Source organism: Panulirus ornatus, chromosome 17 (genome assembly GCF_036320965.1).
Source record: "Panulirus ornatus isolate Po-2019 chromosome 17, ASM3632096v1, whole genome shotgun sequence".
Lineage (NCBI taxonomy): Eukaryota > Metazoa > Arthropoda > Malacostraca > Decapoda > Palinuridae > Panulirus > Panulirus ornatus.
Window position 1 is genome coordinate 3,272,682 of NC_092240.1, and position 15,627 is coordinate 3,288,308.

A 15,627-nucleotide genomic window follows, 5' to 3' on the forward strand; every position below is an offset into this window, starting at 1 on the left:
TCTCCATTCAAACTCACCTCCCAATTGACTTGACCCTCACCCCTACTGTACCTAATAACCTTGCTCTTATTCACATTTACTCTTAACTTTCTTCTTCCACACACTTTACCAAACTCAGTCACCAGCTTCTGCAGTTTCTCACATGAATCAGCCACCAGCGCTGTATCATCAGCAAACAACAACTGACTCGCTTCCCAAGCTCTCTCATCCCCAACAGACTTCATACTTGCCCCTCTTTCCAAAACTCTTGCATTTACCTCCCTAACAACCCCATCCATAAACAAATTAAACAACCATGGAGACATCACACACCCCTGCCGCAAACCTACATTCACTGAGAACCAATCACTTTCCTCTCTTCCTACACGTACACATGCCTTACTTCCTCGATAAAAACTTTTCACTGCTTCTAACAACTTTCCTCCCACACCATATATTCTTAATACCTTCCACAGAGCATCTCTATCAACTCTATCATATGCCTTCTCCAGATCCATAAATGCTACAAACAAATCCATTTGCTTTTCTAAGTATTTCTCACATACATTCTTCAAAGCAAACACCTGATCCACACATCCTCTACCACTTCTGAAACCACACTGCTCTTCCCCAATCTGATGCTCTGTACATGCCTTCACCCTCTCAATCAATACCCTCCCATATAATATATTATTTTTTTTTTATTTTTTTATTATACTTTGTCGCTGTCTCCCGCGTATATATATATACACATTCACTTTTGCAAGATAACTTAAGAATGACAAATGATTGTAGTATCCCCTGTGAAGGTGATAAAACTATTTGATTTCTGGGTATGTAGTTGCATTAAGTTTCATGTTTATTTGGAAAAGACAACACAGTGTTTTTGGACGTTCTGTAACTCAGGAGTGGTGAATGATGAAAAGTGTAGATTTATGATGTAACCTTTGTATAACATACAAGTTTTTGAAAACCAGTGAGATCATTAGCTTTTTCTTCTTCATGTCTTTAACTTGTAGCAGGACATGAAACAATGCAGATACCTCTTGTTAACATTTTTCCCTGTCAGTCTCATTTGCTGCTCATCACTACAGACATTGATACTCATTGTGTTTGCTTACTTTATTGTTGGATGTTTTCCATGTTCTGTAGTTATGGCATCCAGTTGTAGTTGGATATCTATTAACATTCTTTATTCTGGCTATGGAGTGAAAACAAGTTGTGCTAACACTGCATCGGAAAAGAGACATTTTTAAATGACTGAAGAAAGGTGAGGAACATGTGTTTTATGAGTTAATGAAAGGTTGTCAATTATTAACGATATCGAGGTCTGAAAAGAACAGGTATTCAAGTTTTTCACTGAATCTGAATCAGAAAAAGCTGTTGCTTGCTGAAGGTGCCAACCCAGTCAGCACTGGAAAATCAGAAAGATTTACTATAATGAGTTTTTTTTGAGAATAAAAAGAAGGAAAATTTGGAAAGGAGAGTGAAAGATTGTGTATGTGTTGTCAAGTTTTGTGTTAGAGATGGAAAGGATTTGAGTTTGAAAATTGAGGGCCACCAACCCATGAATAAATGATACAAAAAAGAAGGGCAACCTTGGCCAGGTTGGGATATGTGATATACGATACAATGCTGTCTCACTATAGTGTCATCAGTAACCTTTCTTATACCTTGGATGGTGAGTGCCTGTCATTGAGTGCTAGGTGCCTCTTACTACTATCAAAATTAAGGGATCTGGAAGACGTTGTATTATCATGATTGTTTTTAATGAAGGAAATACTGAGAGAGGGGAGTGAGAGGTTGCATGTTGTGTTAGAGAGTGTGTGAAAGTGTTGATTGAGCACCAACAACCCATATGAAAATGAAATAAAAAGATTAAAAAAAGAACAGTGACCTGGGCCAGGAGGGAGTACATGACAAACAAGTACTGGCTTACAATATCACCATTACTAAGCTTTCTGATACCTAAGTGATAGTTCTTCCTTAGATGGTGGATGCCTTTCTCCTACTGTTAGGTGCCACTTACCACAATCAGTAGTAAAGGGATATATATAATTTTTATTCCCCCAAGACATCTCTTCATCCAATCCATGGCTTAGTTATTCGTGTTTTTAGGGTATTTGGGCTGTCATTCTGATTTTAACCCTGCCTGAAATCTGCAGATTTATTATTTGTGATGTAAATCACTCTTTTATCCAAAGGAAGCATAACAGCCTCTTGTAATCTCTCAGGAATATGGCCAAAATATATAACAACTTTTAGTTTCTATTTAAATCTTTCTGGACTATGGCCAAAATATATACAGGTACACCACCGATTTTCTGGCACTCTTAGTTCCAGAGCCTTACCGGATTAACCATTTTGCTGGACCAACCATGGTCATGTAATGATAATTCATCAACACACCTCTAACCCACTAATTATACTCCCATGTGTCTAAAGTATACCATGTACTGCTAGAAATTTAAATTAAACATATTAAATGTTGGACTACCCTAAGATGGTAAGTCTGTCCAAAGATTGTTTGAATCCTGTGGGGTCTTCTTCATCTTCTGTTGTTAGTGTTTTCTTAGGTGTGCATTGCCAGAATAATGCAGTTTCTGCATTATACACCTGCTCAGGACTGAGGTGTTCGTCTGCTACGAGTTTTGCAAATTATCAACATACTCGGCAGCCCCTTCATGGTTTGCAGACTGTTTTTCTCTGCACACTTTATTCATGGAAGTTCCATGACGCTCCTTGAATCTTTGAAGCCTTTTTTCATTATAGTCATGCTCATGTTGTAATTTAAGGTCTTTATGGAACAACTTATCCTGGTCCATTATCTTGCTACCTGACAAGTCCACTCTATCACTGTGACACTGTCGAAACCATTCCATCATCACTCAATCATGCTCAGTACTCTTACCATCTTTTATGTTTTTGTAATCATCATTTGTTTCTTGGAATTGCCGTCTGCTTAGAATTTCAATATTTTTCTTACTCTATACATAACATTAGATAAACAGTTGATGAACCAATACTGTAGACGTCACAACACTTAGCACCAACATTTATGCCCTTTTTTCTAGCTGATCGATTATCTTGGGTTTAAATTGACTGTGTTTACATTTGACTCCATGACACCTCATAGCCTAGGTAACCTTAGCAGTAAATTAAGCAAATACTAGAGATTCCAGTTTGCGACACACCACAATCAAGTCAAATTAAATATAGACCCATACACACATAGCCATCTGTGTGCCTCGTGAACGCCCTAGTAGCGCGTATTGAGTTCCCATACTTAATTTCCCTCCTAATGTGGCCGCCTAACCATGAGGCCAAAATCGGTATCTGTAGTCTATGATAATATGTCTGTGATCCTCTGTACCATACTAATCTCAATTAGTTCATCAGTACTCTTCCTTTTTCCAATACTTACATTTCTCAATTCGTTCTCAAATTACGTTCCTTATTAATTAATTTACTTTAATATTGGCCCTCCCCCGCATTAGCGAGGTACAATCGCAAGCAACACAAAAATAGGCCAACCACCACATACCATGTACTAATCATATCTTTTTCCACATTTATATTTACATACTATGCGCTCTCACGAACGTTATGGAGGTAGTAATAAAACAGGAAATGGACCGGATTCACTCACAAGTACAAAGTAATTTGCGTTGCGAATAATGGTACAAATGAGTTCATCTAAAGGAAATCTGAAGTACTTAGATTATCAAAAAGGACTGATGCAATCCCTGTTTGAAGCGTGCAAACCTGATATCACATCGTAATAGAATTGCCAGGCCTTTGTCATCTGCTATGTACAGGCGATGCGAAAAAGACTTTTATTTTTAATTCCGAGTCCCAATGATGGTGCTCCTGATCTTCTCTGTCCCTCCACACGAAATTTGCTTGGTTTTCAAAAAATAATGAATTTGGGTGAAACAGTAAATACCTTGGAATGGCTTGTTACAGTCTTTTGTATCACATTCTAGTACGTAAAAGGTGAAACATAGTAAGGGAAGGAGAACGCAATGTATTTAGAACATTCGATTGTCAAGACTGTCCATGAAAGTTGGGATGCTTATAGACAGCGCTGAACCTAGATTTTTGGAACAGGTATTACTCAAAATACCAAGTTTTTGGACGTTTTCAGGGAAAAAATGCATTGATGGAGACTTATAAAGCTAAAAGTATTCGCCAGTGCCAACATGAAAAATACGCAAATGAGAGTTGGGTGAAGATACCTAATTTTCGCGAGATTAAAACAATTCTTCTGCAGGTAAATATCCGTAAACAACGGCAATTGGAACTTCATGAGGCGCAATGTAGCTATAACAGTTGCTTTATTGTAAATGACTTGAGTAAGTTTTTTACACACTTTGAAACTGTTCACATAGTGCAGTCTAATGATAAGGGTGTTGGTCAGTATGCGATGCAAATGAAGGGTTGTCCAATGATTTGTAACAAGAACAGGAACAACGCCTCTTTCCAGGACTCTTGCATTTACCTCCCTAACAACCCCATCCATAAACAAATTAAACAACCATGGAGACATCACACACCCCTGCCACAATCCTACATTCACTGAGAACCAACCACTTTCCTCTCTTCCTACACGTACACATGCCTTACATCCTCGATAAAAACTTTTCACTGCTTCTAACAACTTGCCTCCCACACCATATATTCTTAATACCTTCCACAGAGCATCTCTATCAACTCTATCATATGCCTTCTCCAGATCCATAAATGCTACATACAAATCCATTTGCTTTTCTAAGTATTTCTCACATACATTCTTCAAAGCAAACACCTGATCCACACATCCTCTACCACTTCTGAAACCGCACTGCTCTTCCCCAATCTGATGCTCTGTACATGCCTTCACCCTCTCAATCAATACCCTCCCATATAATTTACCATGAATACTCAACAAACTTATACCTCTGTAATTTGAGCACTCACTCTTATCCCCTTTGCCTTTGTACAATGGCACTATGCACGCATTCCGCCAATCCTCAGGCACCTCACCATGAGTCATACATACATTAAATAACCTTACCAACCAGTCAACAATACAGTCACCCCCTTTTTTAATAAATTCCACATACCTATACATCTCAGCGTATACATATATATATATATATATATATATATATATATATATATATATATATATACCGGGTTATAGTGATGGGTGATTTGAATGCAAAGGTGAGTAATGTGGCAGTTGAGGGAATAATTGGTATACATGGGGTGTTCAGTGTTGTAAATGGAAATGGTGAAGAGCTTGTAGATTTATGTGCTGAAAAAGGACTGATGGAATACCTGGTTTAAAAAGCGAGATATACATAAGTATACTTATGTAAGTAGGAGAGATGGCCAGAGAGCGTTATTGGATTATGTGTTAATTGACAGGCGCGCGAAAGAGAGACTTTTGGATGTTAATGTGCTGAGAGGTGCAACTGGAGGGATGTCTGATCATTATCTTGTGGAGGCTAAGGTGAAGATTTGTATGGGTTTTCAGAAAAAAAGAGTGAATGTTGGGGTGAAGAGGGTGGTGAGAGTAAGTGAGCTTGGGAAGGAGACTTGTGTGAGGAAGTACCAGGAGAGACTGAGTACAGAATGGAAAAAGGTGAGAACAATGGAAGTAAGGGGAGTGGGGGAGGAATGGTATGTATTTAGGGAATCAGTGATGGATTGCGCAAAAGATGCTTGTGGCATGAGAAGAGTGGGAGGTGGGTTGATTAGAAAAGGTAGTGAGTGGTGGGATGAAGAAGTAAGAGTATTAGCGAAAGAGAAGAGAGAGGCATTTGGACGGTTTTTGCAGGGAAAAAATGCAGTTGAGTGGGAGACGTATAAAAGAAAGAGACAGGAGGTCAAGAGAAAGGTGCAAGAGGTGAAAAAAAGGGCAAATGAGAGTTGGGGTGAGAGAGTATCATTAAATTTTAGGGAGAATAAAAAGATGTTCTGGAAGGAGGTAAATAAAGTGCGTAAGACAAGGGAGCAAATGGGAACTTCAGTGAAGGGCGCAAATGGGGAGGTGATAACAAGAAGTGGTGATGTGAGAAGGAGATGGAGTGAGTATTTTGAAGGTTTGTTGAATGTGTTTGATGATAGAGTGGCAGATATAGGGTGTTTTGGTCGAGGTGGTGTGCAAAGTGAGAGGATTAGGGAAAATGATTTGGTAAACAGAGAAGAGGTAGTAAAAGCTTTGCGGAAGATGAAAGCCGGCAAGGCAGCAAGTTTGGATGGTATTGCAGTGGAATCTATTAAAAAAGGGGGTGACTGTATTGTTGACTGGTTGGTAAGGTTATTTAATGTATGTATGACTCACTGTGAGGTGCCTGAGGATTGGCGGAATGCGTGCATAGTGCCTTTGTACAAAGGCAAAGGGGATAAGAGTGAGTGCTCAAATTACAGAGGTATAAGTTTGTTGAGTATTCATGGTAAATTATATGGGAGGGTATTGATTGAGAGGGTGAAGGCATGTACAGAGCATCAGATTGGGGAAGAGCAGTGTGGTTTCAGAAGTGGTAGAGGATGTGTGGATCAGGTGTTTGCTTTGAAGAATGTATGTGAGAAATACTTAGAAAAGCAAATGGATTTGTATGTAGCATTTATGGATCTGGAGAAGGCATATGATAGAGTTGATAGAGATGCTCTGTGGAAGGTATTAAGAATATATGGTGTGGGAGGAAAGTTGTTAGAAGCAGTGAAAAGTTTTTATCGAGGATGTAAGGCATGTGTACGTGTAGGAAGAGAGGAAAGTGATTGGTTCTCAGTGAATGTAGGATTGTGGCAGGGGTGTGTGATGTCTCCATGGTTGTTTAATTTGTTTATGGATGGGGTTGTTAGGGAGGTGAATGCAAGAGTTTTGGAAAGAGGGGCAAGTATGAAGTCTGTTGGGGATGAGAGAGCTTGGGAAGTGAGTCAGTTGTTGTTCGCTGATGATACAGCGCTGGTGGCTGATTCATGTGAGAAACTGCAGAAGCTGGTGACTGAGTTTGGTAAAGTGTGTGAAAGAAGAAAGTTAAGAGTAAATGTGAATAAGAGCAAGGTTATTAGGTACAGTAGGGTTGAGGGTCAAGTCAATTGGGAGGTGAGTTTGAATGGAGAAAAACTGGAGGAAGTGAAGTGTTTTAGATATCTGGGAGTGAATCTGGCAGCGGATGGAACCATGGAAGCGGAAGTGGATCATAGGGTGGGGGAGGGGGCGAAAATTCTGGGAGCCTTGAAGAATGTGTGGAAGTCGAGAACATTATCTCGGAAAGCAAAAATGGGTATGTTTGAAGGAATAGTGGTTCCAACAATGTTGTATGGTTGTGAGGCGTGGGCTATGGATGGAGTTGTGCACAGGAGGATGGATGTGCTTGAAATGAGATGTTTGAGGACAATGTGTGGTGTGAGGTGGTTTGATCGAGTAAGTAACGTAAGGGTAAGAGAGATGTGTGGAAATAAAAAGAGCGTGGTTGAGAGAGCAGAAGAGGGTGTTTTGAAATGGTTTGGGCACATGGAGAGAATGAGTGAGGAAAGATTGACCAAGAGGATATATGTGTCGGAGGTGGAGGGAACGAGGAGAAGAGGGAGACCAAATCGGAGGTGGAAAGATGGAGTGAAAAAGATTTTGTGTGATCGGGGCCTGAACATGCAGGAGGGTGAAAGGAGGGCAAGGAATAGAGTGAATTGGAGCGATGTGGTATACCGGGGTTGACGTGCTGTCAGTGGATTGAATCGGGGCATGTGAAGCGTCTGGGGTAAACCATGGAAAGCTGTGTAGGTATGTATATTTGCGTGTGTGGACGTATGTATATACATGTGTATGGGGGTGGGTTGGGCCATTTCTTTCGTCTGTTTCCTTGCGCTACCTCGCAAACGCGGGAGACAGCGACAAAAAAAAAAAATATATATATACACACAGACATATACATATATACACATGTACGTAATCCATACTGTCTGCCTTTATTCATTCCTATTGCCACCCCGCCACACATGAAATAACAACCCCCTCCCCCCGCATGTGCGCGAGGTAGCACTAGGAAAAGACAACTAAGGCCACAAAATTCATTATTGTCACAGGCAGAGAGTCCCAGACTTGTCAAGTACACTCGCACTCCTGATGCAGACCTCTTTTGTTAAAGGTAACAACTTGTAGATTGGTCTTCATCGTTCTTGGAAGTGTTATGAACGACTATGTTAAAATCATTCTTTCGTAATGAGATTTAGTTTTTTTTTTTTTTTTTTTTTTTTTTTCCCGCTGTCTCCCGCGTTTGCGAGGTAGCGCAAGGAAACAGACGAAAGAAATGGCCCAACCCACCTTCATACACATGTATATACATACGTCCACACACGCAAATATACCTACACAGCTTTCCATGGTTTACCCCAGACGCTTCACATGCCCCGATTCAATCCACTGACAGCACGTCAACCCCGGTATACCACATCGCTCCAATTCACTCTATTCCTTGCCCTCCTTTCACCCTCCTGCATGTTAAGGCCCCGATCACACAAAATCTTTTTCACTCCATCTTTCCACCTCCAATTTGGTCTCCCTCTTCTCCTCGTTCCCTCCACCTCCGACACATATATCCTCTTGGTCAATCTTTCCTCACTCATTCTCTCCATGTGCCCAAACCATTTCAAAACACCCTCTTCTGCTCTCTTAACCACGCTCTTTTTATTTCCACACATCTCTCTTACCCTTCCGTTACTTACTCGATCAAACCACCTCACACCACACATTGTCCTCAAACATCTCATTTCCAGCACATCCATCCTCCTGCGCACAACTCTATCCATAGCCCACGCCTCGCAACCATACAACATTGTTGGAACCACTATTCCTTCAAACATACCCATTTTTGCTTTCCGAGATAATGTTCTCGACTTCCACACATTCTTCAAGGCTCCCAGAATTTTCGCCCCCTCCCCCACCCTATGATCCACTTCCGCTTCCATGGTTCCATCCACTGCCAGATCCACTCCCAGATATCTAAAACACTTCACTTCCTCCAGTTTTTCTCCATTCAAACTCACCTCCCAATTGACTTGACCCTCAACCCTACTGTACCTAATAACCTTGCTCTTATTCACATTTACTCTTAACTTTCTTCTTTCACACACTTTACCAAACTCAGTCACCAGCTTCTGCAGTTTCTCACATGAATCAGCCACCAGCGCTGTATCATCAGATTTAGTTGTATAGTTATTATTTGTTAAAGCCATCATGAGTTTCTTATTATTAAGATGGAAATATGGGAGATCACTGGGTGCATAGGGAGAAAAATATGGTTTTCATCTAATGAGGAGATGAACTTGAGTTAAAATAATTTCCTGACTGGTGGCAGCTACATTCCTGGTGTGGCTCTGTGTTGAGTGTTTAGAAGGGGTATGATGAGAGATGGTGTTGAGGCCTTCAGTATTGTAACCTAGGTAGTTGGACTGTTCCTTGACATGTTCTTTTGTTGTTGTTGTTGCAGGTAAGGTTTGTGGCTGAAGGTTGACATCATTTATGCTTGGTATGGGTATTTCAATGCAAGGAAATTTCACTTGGCTGATGTGTTTGCTTGAGTTTGATGGAACCTTACTTTTTGTATGTCTTTTTTTGTTGTAGACTCAGCTGCAGGTTTTCTGGTGAATTTTCCATTTAATAAGAATTCATACCCAAAGACTTTTGGGTTTCAAGACCAGAAGTCAAGATAATTGTTACTATAGTGATTGACTTTCTCCTCTCTTACATATCCTGTCTTTTGTGATGGATTTTACCTAAATATGATTTTCAAGATGTGAAAGTAACGTAGAGAAAATATCATCCATCCATCCTTTTCTTTTATCTGCCTGTCCGTCTCTCCATCCATGTTTGCTCATCCCCTCCTATTGTCCACCTGTTTGTTTGCTGATCAATCCATTTCTGCCTGCTTTTATCTATTTCTTATCATCTCCCTCCCCCTTCATCCTTCATTTTCTTTTACATGTACATTGGTTTTACTCACACCCTTGCCAAAGATGTTTAAAGGAATTATCATTGTTGCTGTCCATCAGTGTGTCTCTAGAATCCATCTCTCTGTAGGTGAGCATGTGTCTATACCAAAACTACACCGAATCTGTGGACTCGATTTACACCTAGTGGATGATTTTCATTTATAGACAGGTTACCCTGTATTGATCATAGGATGGATCAGTGGGTCAAAAGTTAGACTGCTGATGGGATCAGATGATTAGTTTGGAGGAGTAGTTATTCCAGTGTCTCTTAGTTGTATTTTATTTTTACGCTTCTTTTCCTGTTGAGTTTCCTGAAACATTAATTTTTAAAATAATTCTTTGCATATTGGACATGGGCCCCAAAACACCTACGAACTAGTGTGCCACCAGCAGAAACATTAAAAAAAGAGGAATTCAGTAGAGTACAGCATGAACCATCAGGTCACCGACCTAGCTGCTGCTATACTAGTAAGGCATGAGTGTAATTTCTCCTTAAATATTTCCTGCATGTCTTTAAGTTTTCTACTTCTAATAAACCAACCCTATCCTGATATATCCTGTCTTTGCTGTTTAACGTCTATGTTTTCTTAGATCTTTTAAGTTTTTACAATCCTCTCTGTTTCTCATGTGTATTGTTGAAGATAGCCTCATATTGCTGTTTAATAATTTGTTATTTAAGAGTCCCTTATGTAGGCTTCTTTTTATTCATAGGTCTAACATATATTTCTGTAGTCTGTTGTTCCACATCACATAATCCATAGAAATTCTGTAACTTCCATCCTCACTATATCATGCATATTTGTAATTAAGACCTACCTGATAGGATATTCGTGATAAGCACATAACACTTATTTATAAGATTCATGAGGCATTTACTAAGTGTTAGCATTGTAAGATTCTTCAAAAAATTATGCTTTTCCTACAACACCTTTCCACCTTGACAGCTAGATCTCATGCACGGTACAATAATCTTATCCTTGATTTGGTTTCTCGCCAGGAGTAGCAAATTTTTGTGCACTCCTGCTTATTGTTTTGGTGATGGTTCAAAAGAGGACATGTAGTGCACAAAAGTTCCAAGGTCTGAGCCGTAATGGTAAACCCTTTTGATGTGTGATTCCTCAGATATTACCCTCCCCACTGTGAAAAGAGAAAAAATTCCTTGTAGAAGTTGTTAATTATACTTTCCTTTATGTTGGTGTGGGAGAGTGTTGAGTGGATGGAGGAGGGCCAGTTGGCATAGATGCTTCTTAGTTGTATAGGTATACAATGATTATGGTATTTTTCCACACATGATTTCAAACTATGTATCACTAATTTTGAGGGTAAAAGATGAGGGTATTCTTGTTGGTAAGATAAGATATTACATCCTTTGAATGCCTTTATTCAGAGGCATAAGAATGTTTGATTCCTAGATTATTGTGTATTACCATCACCCTACATAGGTGAACATGACATTAAAGATTTTTTGGATTAAAGATTTTTTGGCAGTTCCAATGACTATATGAAGCATAGTTTGTGAAGCACTAATTTGTAACTTGTAAAAGTTTGTAAAGAATTCTAGGTAAAAACAAATGCAGGGAAAAACAAAAAGTAAAAAAGAATTTATATTAGCTCAAGTTGATGATGCATTTCGTTTGAAACATCTGTTTTTCCAGTAAGCTTCACATTTACCTGTTGTTTCAAAAACATTGAAAGTACCCTGACTATTACCTGCAATTTTTGGTATTTTTCTCGGGGAAATAGATTTGTTTCAGAACCTTAGTATAAGAGATACTCTTCATGCTGAGTACATATCTAGGCTTGAAAAATTGTTTAGTGGTCTTTATGACCGTAATTAAGTTGATGAATGGTTACAGTTTCAAAACATTCTCTGATCATTCGCTTCTTATTTATTGAGTATCTATTGGCAAGGGAAAGCATTATGAGATGTTTTTAAAGATGATCTCGGGTATAGAAGCATTTGAACATCTTATATTTCAATTTTGAAACAAAATGTTTTTTGGTATTTTTCTCAGGGTAATAGATTTGCTTCAAAACTTCATTATAAGGAATGTTTTACATGCTGAATAGGAATCTAGGGTTGAAATATTGTTTGACGGTCTTTATGATCAATAATTAATTCATGAAATGATTACAATTTAGAAGCATTTTTTATCATTCTCTTCATATTTCTTAGCATCTGTCAGCTAGAGGAAGCATTGCAAGATATTTTTATATGATTATTTCAAGTATAGAAGCATTTACTTTCTTATATTTCAGTTTTGAAACAAAAAGTCTTTAAGGCTAGAAATAGCAATTTTTCATATATTTCTTAGGGAAATAGATTTGAATAAAACCTCAGTATAAGTAGATTTTTCATGCTGAATTGGAATGTGAGGTTGACATTTTGCTGCTTCACATGATTATTGTGTAGCTGTTGGCAACTCAGGGTTGGGCCGTTTTGATACTTGTTTCATTCCATTCCCAACTCCTTGAAGCCTTGGAACTCTACCCTCTCATATTTTTCCCAATAATGATGACCCTGCACATTTTGAAAGACAAGTTTTTGATTTCTGCCGAAATTTGTAAATGCTTTTCCTTGTCTCGTCTTTTCCCTTTCGTAATCCTCTCTGTGATACATATATGGCCTGGCTTCAATGTGGACTTTTGTCTGTGACTGAAGCATCCATCGTAAAAGAAAAAAGTTGTAGATAAGGTCTCATATCACTGTGAGCATATTGTACATTTCAGTGATCCTTAATTGAATTGAAATTGCCTTTTGGTAACCATATCGTTGATGCATATCTGTTTTCTTTTCAGATTCCATTCTGAGGAATACATTGACTTTCTTATGCGGGTTTCTCCTCAAAATGTTCAGAACTTCACAAAAAATTTAGGACAGTTTAACATGGCTGATGATTGGTATGTTTAAGTATTCTTTTGATTGATTAATAGTTTCAGATTTTTTTTAAAGTAATATTGATTGATTTGATGCAAGCAGTGAAGCAACCATTATTTTGACTAGCATTATGATAAGTAGTGTTTATGCTTGTGGTTCTCTCTCTATAATTTAGCCACTTTCACTTCACATGTGTAAAGCGGGAACATTCATGCAGAATCATCTTCAACAGTTTATACCCTAGTTATCTCTGAAGGCTGAATTGTCAAAGGTATTGTTAGTGTTAAAGACATTTTTCTGAGTACTTACTTTGATAAGTGTTTTAGTATACTTTTCAATGAGCTGCTTAAAATACTTTCATAAGGAAGGAAAGACAAAGTCTGAAAGAATATGAATACTTAGATGCTAAGAATGCAGAATAGGCTTTTAAGTAGGGGTTCAAAGTGAATGCAGAAGCATGTAAACCAGTGTTGCTCTTTCATAATGTTTTGCCATACATATTGCTACTCAGGAATACTTTGTACTGTATGACTGATTTTTATGTTATCTTGTAATTGTGTCTGTCATGAAAGATTGGAATAACATAACTTTCTTTTAACAGCCCTGTCTTTGATGGCCTGTATGAATTCTGCTCCATGTACACTGGGCATCCTTGGAAGGTGCAGTAAAATTAAACCATAATTGCTGTGATGTTGCTATCAATTGGTCTGGAGGACTTCACCATGCCAAGAAATTTGAAGCCTCAGGCTTCTGTTATGTTAACGACATTGTAATAGCAATCTTGGAAATGTTAAAGTGAGTTGTACATATAGATGCTGAAGTTTTCTAATATAATAAGGAAATTTGGAATGCTGTGCTAGTAAAACCTTGACAGTGTATGTAACATTTAAACTGAAAATGAGATGAAAAGTTCAAAGACTGGGGTAATAGGAAATTTTAAGAAATGGAGCATATAAGGTTGAGTAAGGTCTTTGCAGATGAATAAAATGTAAATGAAATTGTGACATAAGCTTTAGGATGTTCTGTGTGTAACAGTTTTAAGTGTTTAGGTAGAGTAAGAAAAGATTGGTAAAGAAATGAAGAGGACTGTAAAATAAGTTGAGAATTAGTTAATATGCTAGGAATGAATTTGGCCTCTGTTACCTATTGAAGCACTATGGAAGAAGGAAAAGATTCATCATATTTCCCATTAATGGTTGATTTTTCTGTCTAACATTGCATTGCAGATAACTAGATGATTTTTCGTATTTGCTAACTCCACAGTAACCTTGAAATTTTTTTGACCAAATGCTCTATTCGTGGAGAAATACTTTCATTGTGAAAGAAACAAAAAAAGAGGTGAGGGATGAAAGAAGAAAGGTGACAAGGAGAAGAATCAGAGCTTTTGAAGTGGAAAACCTCCCTTTTACCTCTTTTGCTATGGCTCCCTTATTTGTCCACTTTGCATTTCCATTTCCATTTTAGTTTCATGAATCTGGTCCCTTAAGCCTTTCAGTGTACAATTTTTGGCCTCCCTCTTGTGAAAAAGCTTTATTTTTTTTTTTGGCTGCATTGAAATATGAAAACCATAACTTTTTTCATATGAATTGAGAGAACAATTATTGACCAGATTGGCTAGTCTTAAAACACATAAAGAGATTGTGACTTTTTATTTATTTGATTAGGGGCACAAAAAACTATCAAAACCATTATTTTGAATGAGCATTCCTAGTTAAGGAAAAATACATTATTTACCGGAATGTCCAATCCCAAATATGGTGTTAGGGATACATACATGGGTACTAAGAGCAGCAGGAATGTAACAGAGGATGCTACTGGCAGAGGTGGGTGCCACAGACACAGTAAGTCCAAAGAGAAGGCTGATGGACATCCACCATAGTCATTGGTAGGTTACTGATGCTTCCATGCAGCTCCAGTGACTTATCCTATGTTTGGGTTGCCATATATGGCCAGGCAACAGAGCCTACAATATGTGCAAGATCTAACTTGTGGAGGAAAATTACATGTTGACACTAATGGCTTCATGCTATGTGAAGTGCCAGTTGATTTCCATTGCATTGTAGGGGTTAAGATCTTCCCAAAATCATTGGCATGGTGACAGAAAAGTGCCAGAAGTTTTGAACCTCATGTATATGAAAGAAACTAAAGGACATAGGATCCTTACTTATCCCATAGATGTTAGGGGAAGAAAATTGGTCATTATGTCAGAACAGGGGAGTAAGCTCTAGTAGAGCTTAAAGGGAATCTTTCATTCAAAATTTCCTTAGTTTCATCCAAAATAGATATATGTGTGAGCTGATATGTGTTAATACAAACACTGAAAAGTGCTGACACAAACATTATTGTGTTGCTGTAATAGAAATGAGAGACAGTAAATAATTATGAAATGTAGTAGAAACAAAAAACAGTGGCATATTTTTTCATCTGGCATCACTGACTGGCTGACATTATACCCCTTGTAATAGTACGTAGATGCTGTATCCATGGGCATTTAAGGGAGTTCTGCATTTTTTTCCATCATGGAGAAGTACTTTATTTGCTGTTCAGTGAAATAAGATTATTTTCCACTCTTTATTTTTTCATTTCCTTAGCCACGTAGAGGAAAGGGGGCTGTTTTCCCATATGCTGTGAAAGGGTTATGAAGGGGGCAGGTTCTGTCTGTTTTGAAAAAAATACATAAAAAGATGGAGTTTCAAAGCTAGGAAGTGAATGAAAAGAATCAGATCCCAGCGACCACACAGTAAATTATGTGATGCACTAGTATGCTGTGCACTGTGTGATCTAGCTAG

At 38.3% G+C, this 15,627-nt stretch overlaps 1 protein-coding gene across 1 annotated transcript in view; it reads left to right on the forward strand.

Annotated features, from left to right (window-relative positions):
- LOC139754508 (histone deacetylase 3-like) overlaps window positions 1–15,627 on the forward strand; it is a 58,946-nt gene that overhangs the window by 20,616 nt on the left and 22,703 nt on the right. The window contains 3 exon segments of the mRNA XM_071671795.1: window positions 12,760–12,861; window positions 13,440–13,483; window positions 13,486–13,633. Coding sequence (XP_071527896.1) covers window positions 12,760–12,861; window positions 13,440–13,483; window positions 13,486–13,633 — 294 coding nt within the window.